The 20,137-nt window shown below is 37.3% G+C and overlaps 1 protein-coding gene across 1 annotated transcript in view; it reads left to right on the forward strand.

Moving 5' to 3' along the window:
- The window catches only part of NUMB (NUMB endocytic adaptor protein), a 77,224-nt gene that overhangs the window by 2,982 nt on the left and 54,105 nt on the right, over positions 1-20,137 (forward strand). The window contains exon 2 of the mRNA XM_019640295.1: positions 17,069-17,209. Coding sequence (XP_019495840.1) covers positions 17,084-17,209 — 126 coding nt within the window. The 5' untranslated portion in view covers positions 17,069-17,083. The remainder of the gene's footprint in view (positions 1-17,068; positions 17,210-20,137) is intronic.

Below are 20,137 nucleotides of genomic sequence, written 5' to 3' on the forward strand. Positions count from 1 at the left end.
ATACAGTTCCTCATGTTGTGGTGACCCCCAACCATAAAATTATTTTCATTGCTACTCTATAACTGTAATTTTGCTACTGTTATGAATCGTAATATAAATATCTTCTTGTTTTCCGATGGTCTTAGGTGACCCCTGTGAAAGGGTCATTCGACCCCCAAAGGGGTCGCGCCTCACAGGTTGAGAACCGCTGCCCTAAAGAATTTATATAAGACTGGAATGATCTGTTTCTTTAAAGTTTGGTTGAACTTCTGTGTAACCATCTGGGCTTAGTGTTTTGTGGGGAGGCATGTAGGCTTAGCATTTTAGGGGGGAAGTATGTATTCAACTTTCTACATGGTTTTATTTAGGATTTCTGTTCCTAGTTTGGTCAGTTTTTAGAAAGTTTTTTTTTTCCTCTTTTTTTTTTTAGGAATCCATCCATTTTTGTCTGAGTTTTTAAAGTATTTGGCACAAAATTGTTCAGAGCATTCTTTTGTTATGTTTTAAATTTTTGCTAAATAGTATTTCCCTCTGTTTTTTTATTCCCAATATTTTTTGTGCCTTCTTTTTCCTTCATCAGCCTTCATACAGATTTTATATATTTTCTTAGACTTATCAAAAAACCAGTGCTAGACTTTGATTTCCTGTATTGTATGTTTTCTATTTAATTAATTTCTGGCCTTTCTCCTTTCTACATTTTTTAAGGGAAAGCAGAATCCAAATTATATGGACACTGGGATATCTCCCAGTTTCCAAGGACAAGCTTTCAATAGGCCTTAAGAACAGCTGGAATCAGGGGCTTACAATGGTACTAGAACTTACTTTTTCCTCTTTCCTATTTTTTTCTTTTTGGTGACAACTGGCTTTTCTATTCTTCGGTCAATATGACAGAAAATGGTGATAATGAGCCTCAGAATTTGATGTCAATTCCAACTTTCTGTGCTCTTGATTCCTCCAGGGATTTCAGATTTTTTCATCTGGATTCATACTTTCTTTCTGAAGATTGTTTTCTTTATAATTCCCCTTAATGAGATTTTCTGTAGCAAACTCAGTGTTTGTCTGAAAGTCTCTTTATCACCCTCATTCGTGATAGATATTTCATTAGGTATAAAATTATGGATTGGCAGTTATTCTTTTAGTTTTTGGAGGAAATGATTCCACTGTCTTCTGGTTTCCATTGTTGCTATTGATAAATTATCTGCCTAGTAGTTTTTCATTTGAGTGACTCTGTCTTTGTTACCTTGGGCTGCTTTTGAACTTTGTTTTTTGACTTTCTGAAGTTTCATATGCTGTCCCTAGGTATAGATTTATTTTTATTTACCCTGTGTAAGATTTTGACTGTGAGCTGCTTATTTTCCCTGGAAGAAATATTTGTGGGTTTTCTATGAGGCCCAAGAAGGAAATGCATTGCTTCAAGAGGAGTTACCTTTGTTTGTTTTGTTTGTTTTTCCAGATGCCTCAAGGTACTAGTTTGGTGACTAAATTCACCCCTTGAGGTTTTGAACAACCCACGTAGGGCAGATTTGGGTTGCAAATATCTGTGTGGGCCTGCTTGTCTTTACAGCCTCTTAGAAATCTTTGTTCTCTTCTGCAATAGGAAGACAAATTTCCTTGTCCTTTGGAGATGAGATGTGGGAATGGGTAGAGTGGTTTTAATTTTGATTTACTCTTTTCTGGAGAATAAAACTTTGGTGGGGCAGTCCCGAGCTTTATAGAGAAAGAACCTCCTATTAGATTGTCCATGTTGGATGGGTCTTGAACTTTGACTTCTGTTCTCTCCCAAGAGATCATTAAAACTGCAGCTGTGGGTGGTGAACACACAATGTGATATATAGATGATGTGTTGCAGAATTGTGCACCTGAAATCTGTGTGACTTTGCTAGCAGTTGTCACCCAATAAATTTTTTTTTAATTGGGGAGTGGGAGGGATGGGAACAGAGCTGGGGAATTGGGGAAAGGGGAACAGACAAGTTGCTGTCGTTCTGTTCTTCAGTCTAGTTGTGGAGGACGTTGCTTCACTGGCCCAAGTTGGCACCATCATTGCGCTTTTCCCAGACGAGGCAGATCAGTTGCCGGCTTCCAGATGGCCACTCACTGTGGCTGCTGGCCGCTCACGCTGGCTGCTGGCTACACACAGTAGCCCATGGCAACCCACTGCAGCAGGGGCTGCAGCCTACACTGGTCGCCGGCGACTCATGGCAGCCCAGCTCCAGGTTGAGCTGTTGTTCAGCATCTTATCTGTGGAGGGCAGTGTCACTGGCCCTCATATGTGGGATCCGAACTCTGGCATCCCAAGCCAGTTCTTAACCATCATGCCACTCGGCCAGCCAAGTGGCTCAGTTGGTTAAGACCTCGCTCAAGAGTTTGAGCTCTGAGCAACAGCGGTTCGAGTCCAGCCCGAGCTGAGCAGCCGCTGAGCTGCCAACAGGTAGCAGGATGGCTCAGCTTAAAAACAAACAAACAAACAAAAAAACCTGCAGCTGAGCTTTGTGAGTTAGTCTACAGGACAAAAGCAGTTTCATTATGCCACTTATCTCTTTGAGTTTCTGCTTTCTCATAGATTTTGATCTGGTTATTCCTTTACCATCTTGTCAGCTCTTCAATGCTTTTAATATTTTTTAAAATAAAATTTTATTCATCACTTTTAATTGTTTCCAGTGAGAGAATTGGGTGAATACTCTCACATACTGTGTTACTGGAAGTAGTATTTTATAATAATTTCTCTGGGTTTTCTTTTTTCTTTTTCTGATTCCTTCAGATAGATGCTTAACTTCCCAATTACTAGCTTTATTTTCTAACATAAACATTTAAAGCGGTACATTTATAAATAACTCATGACATTTGAAATGGAGTATTTTTGTTATTAACTGTATGTATTTAAGATTTTTAATTCGCTGTTATGATTTTTAGTTATGCTTGCCCCCTTAAGTTATAGCCTATGAGTCACAAGTCAATTAGAAGTTTTGAAATATGTGGATTTTAAAAGATTTATCTTGGGGTGACCGGTTAGTTCAATTGGTTAGAGCATGGTGCTGATAACACCAAGGTTGCCGGTTTGATCCCCGCATGGGCCACTGTGAGCTGCACCTTCCTTAAAAGAGTCAACTATGCCAGTATAGCATGAAAGCAATGTGTAACCAATGACCAATAAAATTAAAAGGAAAAAAAAAAGCATGTCTTTCTCCATTAAAAAAAAAAAAGTTTTCTCTTTTATGTTTAACTCACCTTTAAAAAAAAAAAAGCAAGATTTTCAATTTGGATACAGAGCAAGACTCAACAATGTGCTGCATACAAGATACACATAAAGTGATTTTTAAAAGCTAAAGGTAAAGGGATAGATGAAGATATACAACGCAAAATGGAAACAAGAAGAAATCAAGGGTTGCTCTCTGACCGCTGTTTTTAGTGGCTCTTTCTCCCCTTCCTGATAACAAACTTTAATGAATAACCAATATTCCATATCATCGAGATTTCTCGAGGTTCCTGGAAGACTGATTTTGTGTTAATAATAGAATGGTAATTTCTTTTTCTTTCTTCTCCTCCCCCTTCTTTTCCTCCTCTTGTCCCTTCTCTTCCTCTTTACCTCAAACTTGAACATCTTTGAAAAGGATGCAGCTCTCATACTGGGATGCCTGTTACTATTGATGATATTGAACAATTATTAATTGACAATTTGGGCAGCATTTTTTTCTTAGTGGAAAATAAAATAATGGTGCATATTGCAGTCGCTTGTATTTAGCTTTGGTGAAATATACCCTTTTACTTGTACATATGATGACTCTTCATTTCACCCTGCCCCATACTTGAAATGCCCCCTTTTTAGTTCTCCCATCCTATGTTTGTATCATTCAAGTCCTAAAAGGAGGAAATACTCTCTATTTTCTCATCCTGGCTCCTCCTCTTCCAGCATCTAGCACAATTGGACACAGTGTTATATTTAATTAACAATTAAGGGAAGTGTGTAGGTATAATGAATCATAGCACAGGCTGTGACATATTTATATTAGTGACCAAATTTTTAGCTCCTTGTTGAAAAGAGATTAATATCTACATTAGTTAAGATTATTTAAATCGAAAGAACAGAACCCAATTCTTCCTACATTAAGCAAGACAGAGAATTTATTGGATGGATGCTTAGTCTTCTGATGATGTTCAAGAAGAAGCTTAACCAATGAAACAAAAAAGTAATTATAAATACATAAAAATATAAGGCATTATGAAGGAAATGAAAAGAGTAGTACAATAAAGAATTATAGAAAATGGTATTTAGAAAGAGGAAAAAGAGGGTCTCATCACTGAGATGACATTTAGGTTGAGACTTAAGTATTGGGTCGTCAGGAAAATCATGACACATTTTTGCATTGAAAAACAGAAAAATACGTCACAACTTTCCTGGCAACCCAATATAAGTGGGCGACAGAAGCTCCTGAAGAGTCTCAGAGAAAAGCATTTCAGACAGAGGGGAACAGCAGGCCCAAAGTGGGAAGGAGCTTGCAGTCAGCTGAAAGGGTCATCATTGAGGAGAGTGCCACCTCAAGGTAAGAGAGGCAGGCTGGGGTCTTACCTTAATATGCTAACATTTACTGAGCATTTGTGATGTACTGGGACTGTTCCAAGCACTTCTTGGGCAATGTGAATTATGCCATACTGACTCCCTGAATGCTGAGAGTTTGAATTAATTTGAAGGTGCTTTGGAAATCCATGGAACTATTATGTAATGTTATGATCCATTTTGCATTTTTAAAGGTTGCACCAGTTACTTTGTACATTGTTGATCAGAGGGGGACAATAGAGAAAATAGAAATACATACTAGTTGATGGCTTGTATACTAGTCCAGGGAAGAGACAAAGTTGTCTTGGTCCATGGTTCTGATGGTGGAGATGAAGAGCAGCAAATTTAAGACATATTTTACATGTCTTGTTGATGGCTGGGATAAAGGGGGAGGGTAATGAGAGAAAGGAAAGAGTCTGATCAGAGAGGGTGAAAGAATTGAAGAGATGATATGTATAATTGTGAAGTTATTTGTCAGTAAAAGGGGAGTAGAAATGTTTTTGACCTTCATATTTCTATAATTTTTCAGTGGCATTTCTGTCTCTTTTAAATTCTTGGACCCAGATATATTTTTATTCTAGTCTCCAGATTCCAGCACCTTTTTCTCATCCCACACTTGACAGATGCTTAGAGGAGGAAAGTCAGTGTAAAAAGTAGGCTAGCATTCTCAGCAGTTTTGCCCTTTTTCATCAAGATGTTCCTTGCTAAATCAGTTCTTGCTATATCAGAGCAAAACCATTTTGTTCTATAAGTAAAGACTTAATTCTTGAAGAACACCATTAATGAAGTCAGTCTGTGTAGATATGTTGTGTGGGGTCAGAGGTGATGGGCATATGTATTTTTATCAAAGTTTTAACCTACCTTAAAAGGTAAAAGTGTACATACAGCTGAATTGCAAATTCAGCTCACCAATTGTTGTCTCAATTGAAAGGCAAATAATCAACTAAAAGATACAATTGGTTTTGTAACCAGCCAGAAGAGAGCTTTTTTTAAGGAAATGTCTCTCAAATATATGTATACAGGTTCAGCTTTTTTTTTTTTTTTTTAAAGATTTTTACTGGGGAATTGGGGGAAGGGGAACAGTGCTGGGGAATTGGGGGAAGGGGAACAGGCAAGTCGCTGTCCTTTTGTTCTTCAGTCTAGTTGTGGAGGACGTTGCGTCACTGGCCCAAGTTGGCATCATCATTGCTCTCTTCCCAGGCGAGGCAGATCAGTCGCCGGCTTCTGGACGGCCGCTCACTGCGGCTGCTGGCCGCTCACACTGGCTGCTGGCTACACACGGTAGCCCATGGCAACCCACTGCAGCAGGGGCTGCAGCCTACGCCCTCGCAGGCGACTCATAGCAGCCCAGCTCCAGGTTGAGCTGTTGTTCAGCATCTTAGCTATAGAGGGCAGTGTCACTGGCCCTCCTAGGTGGGATCCGAACTAGGGCCCTCTGGCATCCCAAGCCAGCCCTTAACCACCGCGCCACTTTGACACTACCTTTGACTACAGTTTTAAGTACACAGCGTCTTTCCCTCATTTTTTGAAGCTCTGGTTTTCCATTATTATCTTTAAGGAGTGAATAAAGAAGCCATGTATCAAAACAAAAGGAAGAATTTTGTGGACAAATTTTGTGGGAAGATGAAAACTAGTAAGGCAGAAACCTAAAATTAAAGTCATAATAAATATCACAGACTACTGTTTTTTCAGAGGTTCTTAAATTTTTGGTAGTGACAGAATCCTTTGAGATTCTGATGAAAGTTGAAAGCTCTGGCCCCAGAAAGTTCAGAGACACATGTACATTCAGATGTGTACATAATATTTTAGGGCATTCTGAACCTGGAGGGCCTATGGGGTACATGATTCCCTGGCTGAGAACATGTGATCTAAATGGTAATCAGGCTGGGGAGCATGTGGCTGGAGAGCTGCGACATTCACACGGTGGCAGTGTTCTCAAATACCTATTTTTAGGACATCCAAGACTTAATTTGTTGTTATTTTTTAATCTTTGGTCTGACCATTGATAAGCAAAATAATTTTTATTTTTTAGCTATTGGAAAATCAGAATAATCTGTTTTTAAAATTTTTTTATTTGAAAATGCCATAAGTGGCAGTTTTTCAAAATAAGGTAATTCGGTATTCAAGATAGCCTACCATGTGTAGCCTGTTAATAAAAACATTGAATTGAAATGTACACACATTTCACATTCCCTGACACCTAGGTTTATACAGGAGCTGAATGAATGTTTCCTTTGAAAGGTAGGTTAAAAAAAAAGGGCCGGCCCAGTGGCGCGTTGGTTAAGAGTTGGCTTGGGACGCCAGCTCTGAGCAGCAGGGCTGCCGGTTTGGGTCCCACATGAGGGCCAGTGATGCTGCACCCTCTACAGCTAAGGTGGTGAACAAAAGCTCAACCTGGAGCTGCGCTGCTATGAGTTGCTGGCGATGGCGTAGGCTGCAGTGGAGCTGCCATGGGCTGCCATGAGCTACCGTGAGTGGCTGGCGTGAGCAGCCAAGAGCCGCCATGATTGGCTGACCAGTGGCTGGCAACCAATCTGCCTCAGCCAGGAAGAGCGCAATAATAATACCGACATGGCCAGTGAAGCGATGTCCTCCACAATTAGACTGAAGAACCAAAGGACAGCAGCTTGTCTGTTCCCCTTCCCCGATTCTCCAACGCTGTTCCCCTCCCCCAATTCCCCAATAAAATCTTTAAAAAAAATAAAAAATCAAACCCCCCCCCCGCCAAAAAAAACAACCCTTTGTTCTTTCTACCTTTCCATGAATCTGTTTGTGAATTAACTTTTATCACAAAACTGACTATCAACTTTTAAAATGAATTTTATTAGTCCTGTAAGTTAAGTATGGGACATTCTGTATTCATTTCACTGTTGGTGATGAAGCTGTACCTTGTTGCTATTCATTTGGCTCAGGGCCTACGTGGAACACTGAGCCAGTGGTACAACTTAAAACATTATAAGTTGTTTCCTGTTAGGCAAATTATGCCAGTTAGGCCAATATTTAATGTGATCCAGAATTCTTAGGATTCATTGATTGAATAGGGGATTGAATAGATGGCCTACCTCTAAATCCTTGGGTGTGCTGAGAGTCTAGGATTCCTTACAATTTTTTCACTTACTTAACTTGATCAAATAAAAAGATTTTTTTCTTCAGCCTAAATCTTGAAAGCAAGTTCCACATCATAAAAAACAGTAAAAACCAAAGAAAGAAAATTCAGAAATGAAATAGTTTATGCTTGTTGTACGATATTGTATTTTAATGATGATTTAGTATAATATTTTTAAGAGAACAATTTTTTTTTGGGGGGGGGTGAATGGATGGGTAGTCAACACTTTCTTTTTTTTTTGTTTTTGGAGTTTCCCCTGTAGAATTCTGGGATAGAAGTGTGATGAAGAATACAGTAGAATTGTATGTATTCTCATTCAACCATGATTGTTCAGAGGTCAGTAAAATCCAAGTGAGAGTTAAAAACAATTTTTTTAAATTTAAATTTAGATCTCTCATTGTTCTACTCAATGAGTTTCTACTGTACAATGTTTTTATCCCTCCCATAGTGTAAACATGCTGTGTGGTTCTAGTGCTAGATAGATATTTTTCTAACAACATAGATCCTATGGACATAAGCTTGTTACTTCAACGGTGTTCAGTTGAAAAAGCAAACTGTTCCATACTAGGAGAAATCCCTGGCTGTGTCCAATTTATTCCAAGATAGTGTAGTACTGTACTTTATGGATGTTTTAAGGTATTTGCTATATTCAAAATGATACCCATGGTTTTATATTTTTGTTGTTTATGTAGTCTTACATTTGGAACCAATTAATACTGTTGTAAAAATTAGAGTAATTTTACCATTTTGCCTAACTTTGGTCCTCCCACTCCACCCCATTGTAGGGTAGCAATCTTAAGTGTCAGGGTCAAGTTTTGTGTCTACTATGTACATCAAGTATGTGCTGCAGTTTGAGGTGGTTTTTTGTTTTTTTGTTTTTTTTTTTTTTTTAGCTGAGCCATCCCGCCACCTGTTGGCAGCTCATGGCTGCTCAGCTCGGGCTGACTCGAACCGCTGTTGCTCAGAGAGGTGGTTTTTTTTAAGTGAAATTTCTAAAGCATGCTCCTGTCTTGTCCAGTCTTTCTTATAATTTATATACAAGAGGGGTCTAAAGTTAGAGGTGTAGTTGTGACTATAGAACAAAGAAAAGCAAACAAGTATAATTTAGGAGGGAAAAAACTCTAAAAAGAAAAATCTCCATTTTCCTAAGAGTTGTAGCTTTCTAATGGCCCTTCAGAAGCCTCTGGTTCATTCAAGATTTGGCTGGACAGAGTAAATTTCAATAACTTTATTCTTTTTAGTAAAAATGAGTCTTAAATTGTATAACTAAATGTGACTTACTTTTTGTACTCTTTATTAGATCTCATAATTACGTGTGTATGTATTTATATTTCTACATTAATTATGTGTGTGTATGTATTTACATTTCTACGTTCCCCATCTCTGTCCTAAGTTCCAGAAACGGATTTAGGTGACTTGCTTTCCACCTAAATAAAATTATAAAGTAGTTGATACATATAAAAGAATATATGTAACATATGTAGGTTATAGAGCATAATGAAATGAAAACTTATGTATCTACTACTCAGCTTAAAAATTAGGACATTATTAACACTTTTGATGTGCCCATGTAAACCTTTCCGGATTGTGTCCCCATTTCTTTTCCCTCAGAAGTAACATTGCCCTTAATTATGTTTATCATTCCCTTGCTTTTCTTTATGGTGTTGCTAATTACATACATATGCCTAAATGTTATCTTGTTTAGTTTTACATATTTATTGCAGGGCATTGTAATGTTGGGGGACTAAGAGCACAGACTCTGGCACTAGTCGATCCTGCGACTTACCAACCATATGATTTGGACAAATTACTTCTCATGCCTGTTTCCTCATCTGTGAAGTAGAGATTACAAATGCAATCCACTTGATAGGGCTGTTGTGAGGATTAAATGAGTCATTATATGCAGAGTGCACAGTGCCTGGTTACACAGGCAGTATTCTCTGATGGTCAGTTGTTGTTAGTATTTATATAAAGGAATCATAATGAAAGCAGTTTGCTTCCTTCCTCCCTCAACACAATGATTGTGAGATTAATCCTTATTGATAGTTAAAGCTGTGGATCATTCCTTTTACTTTTTTTCTTTTTCTCTTGACTAATTTATCTTTTAATTGAGGTTTTATAAATTTATTTTTTATTGGGGTATCATTTTTACTTTGTGGTATTCTAATGTGTGAGTATTCTGTATTTCTGTTGATGGTAAATTAGATTCTAGTGTTTATTTTTATTTTACTTACAAACAGTAAACAATACTACACAGACATCTTGCATACCTTTTTGTACACATGTGTAAGCACATCTCTAGGATATATACCTAGAAATGGAATTGGCTGGGTAGTAAGGGTATGTGCGTCTTCAACTTTCCTAGATGATGCCAAATTACTTTTCAAAATGCACCAATTTGTTCTCCTATAAGGATATAAGAGTGCCTGTTGCTCTCTATTTTATTGTCTGATTCTTTGTTTTTAATTTTTTTTTTTAAGATTTTTATTGGGGAATTAGGGGATGGGAACAGCACTGGGGAATTGGGGGAAGGAGAACAGATAAGTTGCTGTCCTTTTGTTCTTCAGTTTAGTTGTGGAGGACGTCCCTTCACTGGCCAAAGTTGGCACCATCATTGCGCTCTTCCCGGGCGAGGCAGATCAGTCACCAGCTTCTGGACGGCCATGCTGGCTGCTCACGCTGGCTGCTGGCTACACACGGTAGCCCATGGCAACTGACTGCAGCAGGGGCTGCAGCCTACACTGTCGCCGGCGACTCACGGCAGCCCAGCTCCAGATTGAGCTGTTGTTCAGCATCTTAGCTGTAGAGGGCAGTGTCACTGGCCCTCATATATGGGATCCAAACCGGGGCCCTCTGGTATCCCAAGCCAGCTGTTAACCAACGTGCCACTCGGCCGGCCCTGATTCTTTAATATTTGCCAAACTGATAGATGTAAAATGGCATATAGTGTTTTGATGTGCATTTTCCTGATTGCTAATGATGTTGAGCATTTATTTCATGGTCTCGTTGACTGTTTCTGTTCCTTTGTAAAATGCTTGTTGTATATTTTGTCCATTTTCTGTTGATATTCTATTTTAAACTGATACTTGATTTGCTTATTAATTTTTAAAAATTATTTAAATATTAGGATACTAATATTTTGTTCATGTATTTGGCATATATATTCTTCTAGTTTGTGACTTATTTTTCATTTTCAAGTAAATGATTTACAGATTAGGAGAAATTCTTTTGTTAGACCAGTGTCTTATTTGGAGTATATATAGTTCCCAGAATTTTTCAACCATACTTTTAAAAAAGTGAGACTTTGGGCCAGCTGAGTGGCTCATTGGTTAGGAGTTGGCTTGGGACACTATCTCTGAGCAGCAGGGCCCCGGTTCAGATCCCACATGAGGACCAGTGATGCTGCGCCCTCTACAGCTAAGATGGTGAACAACAGCTCGACCTGGAGCTGTGCTGCCGTGAGTCGCTGGTGACAGCATAGACTGCAGTGGGACTGGCTGGCAGCATGTGTGAGCTTTTGTGAGCTGCCGCGAGCTGCCGTGAATGGCCGACCAATGGCCAGCGAGCCACTGTCTTACCCGGGAAGAGCGCAATGATAATACCAACATGAGGCAGTGAAGGGATGTCCTCCACAGCTAGTCTGAAGAACAAAATGACAGCAACTTGTCTGTTCCCCTTCCCTGATTCCCCAATAAAATCTAAAAGAAAAAAAAAAGAATGAGACTTTTATAATCTTCCTGAGTAATCCATTCCAAGGTAAATACAACTATAGAAAGTCTTCTATTGTTATAGAGTTACTGACCAGTAACTCTTATAAAGCTTTTTTAAATGTTAAAATAATCCAACTTTAGAGCCATAAAGCTGACTGACTACATGTGCAACATTGAGAAGCCATTGTTGGAAATTATATTTTTTGTGCCCCAAGTCTTGGTCTTTTTAGTTTCCTCATGTTCTTCTAGCAGATAAGATCATTTCTTGCTTGTAGCTTACCATATGAAACATAATTATTGTTTTTGTTTTGTTTTGTTTTTAGGATTTCATTAGGGAATTGGGGGAGGGGAACAGCATTGGGGAATCAGGGAAGGGGAACAGACAAGTTGCTGTCCTTTTGTTGTTCAGTCTAGTTGTGGAGGACGTCGCTTCACTGGTCCATGTTTGTATTGTGATCATTGTGCTCTTCCTGGGTGAGGCAGTTTGGTCGCTGGCCATTGGATGGCCACTCACAGTAGCTTACGGCAACCCACTGCAACCCCCTGCAGCCTACGCCATCACCGGTGACTCACGGCAGCCCAGCTCCAGGTCGAGCTGTTGTTCACCATCTTAGCTGTAGAGGTCGCAGCATCACTGGTCCTCATGTGGGATCCAAACTGGCGGCCCTGCTGCTCAGAGCTCGCGCTCCCAAGCCAACTCTTACCGATGAGCCACTTGGCCGGCCCCATAATTATTGTTACTCATTCTCTATTAGAGAATTTTTGTTTGTTTAAAGACATGGAGTAGCACACCTTACATGACTAAACTGGCTATAGAAGATTCTTTCAGAAATTTAATCTCCTTAGTTGGTGAGTATAATAAATTGGATGAAACTTTGCTTATCACTTAAGTCTTTTTTACAGAGAATTCATTTAGAAATCTTTGCCTTTTTTGAAGTTTTATTTTGCCATTCTTCCTATATGATGTTTTATAGGGAGCATGTAGGAGCTGATGCTGCAATTAGTCTGTCTCTCCCCTTTAATGCGGGCTTCCTGTGGTTAAGGACAGTTATTTCTTAACAGTCTGTAAACCTGCACATGAAACTCTTAGTATAGTACTATCCACACAGCAGATGCCTAATATTTATTATTTCTTCTTCTTTTTTTGTTCTTTCCTGGTTAGGGCGAATTACTTACCATACGTGTAATCCTTCGTACACTTATATACTTAGGCAGTGTTCAAGAAATCTGTTTAAGCAGAAGGTTAATTACCATGAAAAGTATGACAATTCAGCTGATTTTTTTGATATTATAGATAAGACTTCATATTTGAAACAGTTGAGCTATTGCTTTGTTTTAGAAAACTGTCTTTAATTCCAGCATTAATTGTGGAATCTAATACACCTTTTCTGCATTTAAATAGCCTGATTTCAACAGATATTATATCAATGAATAGTGAATTTTCTAGAGCTGATATGGAAACAAGAGTCAGGAGCTTAATCATCTGGATCCAGTTCACCCTCATTTGCTGGATTATTATAGTTAACTCCTAATTGTTTCCTTGCTTCCATTTTTGTTCTATTTAATCCATTCTTAATCCATCAGTCAAACGTAAAATATAAATTCTTCCATTTAGAACCCTCCAGTGTCTGACTCCCCATTTCTCTCAGAGGAAAAATCAAAACATTTGGCCTACGAGGCCCTGTGTGACTTTGCCCTCTGTAACCCATCTGATCTTGTCTCTCCTACTCACTTGTCTTCATTTTGAATGGGACACACTGACCTCCTTTCTGTTGTCAGACACTGCAGGAAAGCTAGCCCCTCAGGAGCTTTGCGTTGATTATTTTCTTTTTCTGGAATCCTCATCCTGCTTATGTGGCTCATTTTTATTACCTCCTTTATTTTGCTCCAATGTTACTTTAATTCAAAACTTTATCCTTGCCTGTAGCACATCTAATCCCCCTCTTAATCCTGTTCATCTTTTTCTGCATAGCATCTTCTAACATACCATATAGTCAGTGCTGGTGTGCTGGTGTTTCACAACTGGTTCACCGAATGTAGTTCTAACATGAGTGATGATTGATATTTTTGTTTGTGTTAATGAGTGAGATTAAAGTGAAACAATGAAGATGTGTGTCAAAATTTCACTCATTGAGAAATGACCTGAAAGACTTCTTAGCTGAACTGGATAATAGTTTTCAAATACGGGAAGAATATTTCCTCAATTTTTTGTGCTATTCATAATGTAATGGTTACAGACACCACACACTTTTAAGTTTAATCTGCATTATTAACATTTGCTCTATCAGTTTCCTAGAGCTAGTCAATCACAAAGCAATAAGTCAAGCTGTGATCGGTAGTTTTTGCCAAATTCTGTAGTATAAATACTTCCACCATGGCCAATTTCAAGCTACAACCGTGAAGTCACTGAACATGACATTGGGAAGAGATGTACACTAGCCCCGCATCGTATAGCATTTCCACCATACAGATACAAAAATCATAAATAACCACGGGAGCATACATAATAGTAAAACATCGTAACGTAATTAGGAAGTGATAAGTTTTTAGTATTTATTACCTTTGTTTTAGAATAACTTATGTTTATATAATTTATTTTTAATAAAGGCTTGCAAACTTGCTAAAAATTTAACAGTTGGATCTTGTCACCCAGCACACCATGGTAAATAATTTGCGGCTCCAACCTGTAAATCAGATAAAGTGGAGCTTATCTGTTTGAAGCTGTAACAGGGACTGAAGCGCCTCCTTAGAGTTGTGTCTTCTTACCTCCTGCACTTTCTCTCCAAACAGCCAATGCCCCCTGGGTCTCCTACACGGAGTAACAAAGGGCTGCTCAAAGCATAGTTTGAGAATCACTGATGTGTAATACTCTGTAGAAATGCTGATAGCAAACCATTTTAATACTGAAAATGACAAGATATTTAGACCCCAAATTGGTTGACACTTCTATTCTTCTTGGTCAGTAGAATGGTACAACAATAAATAGCTGCCCAAAGAGGAGATAAATTTTACTAGAGTATGTTATATAGAGGTTGGATGTCTTTCTTTAAGGAAAATTGTCAGCGTGGTTCCTTTGTCAATAAGAGGTTGGTCTACTATTACATTTTCCAACACTGATGATTTCTCTGGTGTTATGTGTATACATTGGTCCCACCTAGTAAATATCATCTAGTACGATGGGGATCTATTATATCTCGCATTCAAATTTATAGTATGCCATATATATGATAAGCAGTGTGTTAGGAGGCAGAGTTACTCTTTAAACAAATAAAATATAGCCTACCATTAGGGAAACAGAAAATTGCTGAAAGGTTTGATGAATACAGTAATAGAAGTACAAGAAGTATGCAGAAGGTGTTAATGGGAATGATAATGAAATGGAAGGACCTAACCCAGGCCAGGTTGGGACTTGTCAGAAAAAAATGCTAGAGCTAGCTAGCTTTTCTGAACACTCCTGAACTGACTCTTTAAAGATGAATAGACTTTAACCAGAGGCAAACAGGGAAAGGTCTTTCTAGGCAGAGGAAGGAACATCTACCAAGGCTCTGAAAGAGGGCTTGTTGTTAGACAACTGTAATAAGTAGCTTAGCATGGCTGGAGCTTAGCGTGTGAATGGGGGCTGGTGAGTGAAGCCAGATGAAAAGGACTGTGTTTGCCATGCCTAGGAGTTTGGACTTGATCTTGAAAGTGATGTGAAGCAGTTGAAGGATTTTAAGCAGAGTAATTGCGTGGTCACATTTGTGTTTCAGAAAGCACCCTGGCAGGAGTCAGGAGAACAGAGTGAAATGAACCTCTCTTGGAAGCAAAGAGACCATGAAATAATAGGCTTTTGCAATAATTTAAGCAAAAATGTCCAAAAAGAGTAAAACTAATGTGGTGGTGGTGGAGAAATGAATTCAAGATACACTAAGGAGGTAAAACCAGTAGAGTTATCGGTCAGAGAAAGGGTGAATGCAGGAATGATGGTCAGGTGTCTGGCTTGGCTAATGGGGTTTTTTTTTGTTGTTCAGAGAAAGAAATTAAGAAGAAAGGAATCATACAGGCTTTTGGCCTCAATATTCTTAGAGTACCAACATGAGCAGGGAGATAGGTGCTTTTTAGGTTCTCGTGTTTGTGTATATTTTTTTATTAGTTTCAGGTGTACAAAATGTTTATGTGTATATATATATATATATATATATATTTTATTAGTTTCAGGTGTATATTTTTTAAATGTAATATGAAATAGTATAACAGGATGTATTATCAAGGAAGGTTATGGAATTCTTTTTGGAAGTCTGTTAGATTAAGGTAGACTCTCATTTAGCTTACTTCATTTAGGATGAGTGATCTACTTACGGACACAGGAATGGACTACCTTTTGTCCAGTCCTTTGATTACTTAATATCTACTTCATATACTCTGTAAATCAGTTTTGAATTGCGAGATCATAAATTCACTTTTTAAAAATCCATAGATTTTTTTTACATTGCCATTTGTCTGTCAGAATTTTTGCCTTTTAAGAAGCTGTGTGGTAAGATTGACTTGTCTGTAAATTAGCTAATTTGATAATAGTTCTGCTGTGGCATTACACATTTTAAAATAAAAAAATGCTTTTCCTCAGAATACAAACTGATTTTCAGGTCTTTCATTGGTGTCATGTGGGAATTAATATTCAATCCCTTGCTATTTAACACTCCTGACAGAGAGGATGTTTCCTTTATATAGCTTTGTCACATCATTTTCTCAAGATCTCAAGTTAAGACTGGTTGAGGTGCTTAAATCCTTTAGTGAAAGAATGAGCAGTGCTACTTAACAAAAAACTAGAGGTATTGGTTTTAGATTTTGAGATTTGCTCTGTAAAAGGACACTTAGTCATTATGTTTATTCATTGGTTTTTGAATGTTCTGTTGTTATCAGTTAGGTCTTCCTTCCCTGTAGTTCTGTGATTTCTGCTGCACCTTGGAAAGCATTAGAGAAGTGCCTTTTCCAGTTACAAAACAAAAAACTGACTATAGTTTAATAACTTTTTAATTTACAGAGTTCGTGATGAGACTTGGACTTTTGTCATTGAAAACTGTTAGATTACTTTCATATCTGTAATGATTATAGATATGAACATACATTCTGATGTCATATTGCTTGCATGAAATTTCTTCTTTAGAATAATTTAATCCTAGTAGAGCGCTCTCTTTAAGTATGTTTAAAGAAAACTTAATTGTATTCCTGTTTGCAAAACATCTTTTAAAAAAAAGTGATGGTAGTCCCTCCTTTTCTTAATGTCTTCTAATAGTAAGCCAGAAAGGTCCCCAAATTTCAGTGTTTCAGAATGACTTTGCCCTAATACATATGGAAGTTTTTAGAAATTGTTAGCATTCTATAATTTGGGAGAAATATGTACAGATTTTTATTTTCAGGAGTTAGAATGGATTTGAGAGGTAGATCAGTAGGGATACTCATTGGATTATTACAATTAAAGTGCTTGAAAGTTTTCAGAATAACATCTCTTCAAATCCTAAGAGGTTATTGTTGTTTTATAAAACTAGTATTATACTGGTCTTCAAAAAGTGGAATGATTTGTTTGAGCTTAGGATTACTCTAAGAGGAAGTGTACTAATTGCTCCTTTCCCCTAAACCAAAACCTTTACTTTGGGACATTAGTTTTTTAGTATGGTAATTGAATGTTTAAATACAGGAGACAGTAATAACTTCTTCTTTATATTTCTTTTACTGTGTCTGCAGGTTGTAAAAATTAAAATGAACAAACTACGGCAAAGTTTTAGGAGAAAGAAAGATGTTTATGTTCCAGAGGCCAGTCGTCCACATCAGTGGCAGACGGATGAAGAAGGGGTTCGTACTGGAAAATGTAGCTTCCCAGTTAAGGTAAAAGCTCATGTTTCTATAAAGAAACATGAAAAGAATTGGAAAAGAAGTGGGAAAGAATTGATGGTCTGTTGTATGTAAAGTCCCACTAATTAGGACAGTTAAAAGAGAACCCTCCAAAAATTAATCCCTTCATATTTTGCTCCAATGGTAGAATTAATAAAATAGATTATAATTAGTGATTTTTCTCTTTATATTTAAAGAGGTATGTCCTTTGTATAGCTTTGTCACATCATTTTCTCAAGTTGAGATCTTTTAGGCTGGTGGAGGTACTTAAATCCTTCAGGGAAAGAATGAGCAGTGCTACTGAACAGAAAACTGGAGATGTTGGTTTTAGATTTTGAGATTTGCTCTGTAAAGAGACACTTATTCATTACGTTTATTCATTGGTTCCCTAAACCAAAATCTTCAAGACATTAGTTTTTTCGTTAGTATGGTAATTTATTTTATGGTAATTTTATGGTATTTTATTTTATGGTAATCCAAAATTTAAATACGTGACAAGGTATACAGTCTGGAATCACTACAAATAAGGTCACTTCTGATGATAATACTAATCCTGAAATGTCTAAAAATCCTAAATTATCAAGAATCAAATTAATTTCTATGGGATATGCTTACTGGGTGGCAGGGTGAAGGTAATGGTAGTCTGCTTTCTTAAAGATAGGCCTGGTGTATTCTAGAAAATCTTAGAAGAGTTAAATCAAAAGGAATTTTCTCTTTAATCTTGTAATTTTTAATCACATAGAGGCCGTTTAATGCCTTCATTTATCAGAACCAGAAATGCAAGCTCAAAGATTAAGAACAGAGTGAAGATCTAGAGAAGGGTATGCTGTACAGGTGCTTTCTGTTACTACTACTTAAAACTTGGGTGAAGAAAGGTCATATTTAAGGACGTGGGGAAAATGTACATGCTATACTGTTTAGTGAAAAAAGGCATAATTATGTCAGCACACTGTGAGATGTATTAGTGTGGGGGCAAAAAGTAGAAGGAACTAGATCAAAATGTTAATATTTTGAAAAAATTAATATAAAATGTTAAAAAAAATTTTCTCAATTTTTTGTTATGTTCTTCTGTGTGAATATTCTTACTGTGATTTTCTCCTCCTTTTTACTGCCACAGTACCATTGATTAAAACATGGACTAAGGCTTCAGAAACAAACAAAAAATCTATAGGACAGAAAAAGTGATTTATAGAATCTACAGGTTAAATAAATACATGGTTTTAAAAATACACAAATTTTTCCATAGTCTGTCAATAACAGCATTTTTCTAATCACTTAGCTTTGTTCACTTAACTCATTTGCTACAACTTCTTCTATAGGAATAAAAAACATAAATATTTTAATGTTTAGTATGATTAAAATGTGAAAAGAGACAAATACCTCTCTTACATAAAAACTAACACTGTTCTCTACTACCTCCCCTGAGCAAAGAAGTTGGCAGATTTTGGTTATAGAAGTTGAGTATTAAGTATATGGAAATGAGCATTCTTATACACTGTTGGTTACTCAGAGTGTAAGTTACAACCTCTTAGGAGGGCAATTTGTAAATATCAGTTAAAAAATTTTAATGCACTTTTCATTTGACCAGCAATTTTATTTTGCATTTAAGAATTGCATTTAAGTACATTAATAGATAAATATACTGGCATTAAGTGGTTGCCCTAGCATTGTTTGTAATAAAAAAATATCTGGACACAAATGTCCACCATTCTAGGATTGGATAAAGAAATTATGGCATTTGTTAAGTGGACTTCTTTGCTTCTGTTAAAAATAATAAGGTAGATCTTTATTCATATATTCAGTAAATTCCTTTGAACACCTGCTATGTGCCAGACATATGCTAAGTGGTAAGCAAAGAAGACATAGTTCTTGCTCTTGTGGAGTTTATAGTCTCCTTTGGGGGAGACAGATTTTAATCAGATATTTGCATTAATAATGTATGATTACAAACTGAGATAAAGGCTTTTAAAAAAGGGAATCTGGCTCTGTAAGAGCATGTAACAAAACATGACCTGGACTAGAGGGTCAGGAAAGCTTTCTCTGAGAAAATAAAGTTTGTCCTGATACCTAAAGATTGAGTAGGGATGACGTAAGTAAAAAGGTAGGCAGAGCATTTTAGAATTATGGGATGTGTCTATACAGAGACCTTGATGGTGGGAGGAAAGAATGATACCAAGGAGCTAAAGGAAGGCCATATTGTAGGAAGTTATATGTGATAAACTTGGATAGAAGTAGGACAGAATATTCTAGGCCATGTTAAAGATTTTGGACTTAAGGGTAATGGGAAGCCATTAAATGTATGGTGTTTTTCATTATTTATTTGTTTATTTTATTGTGGTAAAGTATACATAACATAAATTTTACCATTTCAGTGTGTACAGTACAGTGATATTAAGAACATTCACGTTGTGCTGTCATCATTACCATCCATCTCCCAGAACCTTTTCATCTTCCCCAGCTGCTGGGACTCTGGCTGCAGTGTGGTTTGGAGGTAGCCCAGAGTGGATAGAAGAGGCTAGTGAAAGATTATTATGGTAATCCAGCAGACAGATATAATGGTAGGCTGAACTGGGGTGGTGACTGTGGAGATGAAAAGAAATGAAGTAAATTGGGAGATAATGAAGAGATAAAAGCAACAGGAATTGATGTGGACTGGATTGAGGGAATGAAAAAGGAGGGTATTAAGGATGACACCTAATTTCTTGTCCCAAACTGACAGAAGTGATGCTCATTGACATAGGAAATATTGACATAGGAAACTGCATGTGCTCCTACAGAAAGATGACTTTAGTGTGTTTATTATTAAGTAATAAAGGCAAGATACAGAACAGTCTATATAATATGAGTCTGTTGATAGTTAAAAAGAAAAAATATATATACTTATATATGTAAGAAATGTCTGTAAGAGGACATAAGCAACTC

The sequence above is a fragment of the Hipposideros armiger genome, unplaced genomic scaffold (assembly GCF_001890085.2).
Source record: "Hipposideros armiger isolate ML-2016 unplaced genomic scaffold, ASM189008v1 scaffold_49, whole genome shotgun sequence".
In the NCBI taxonomy this organism is placed as follows: Eukaryota; Metazoa; Chordata; class Mammalia; order Chiroptera; family Hipposideridae; genus Hipposideros; species Hipposideros armiger.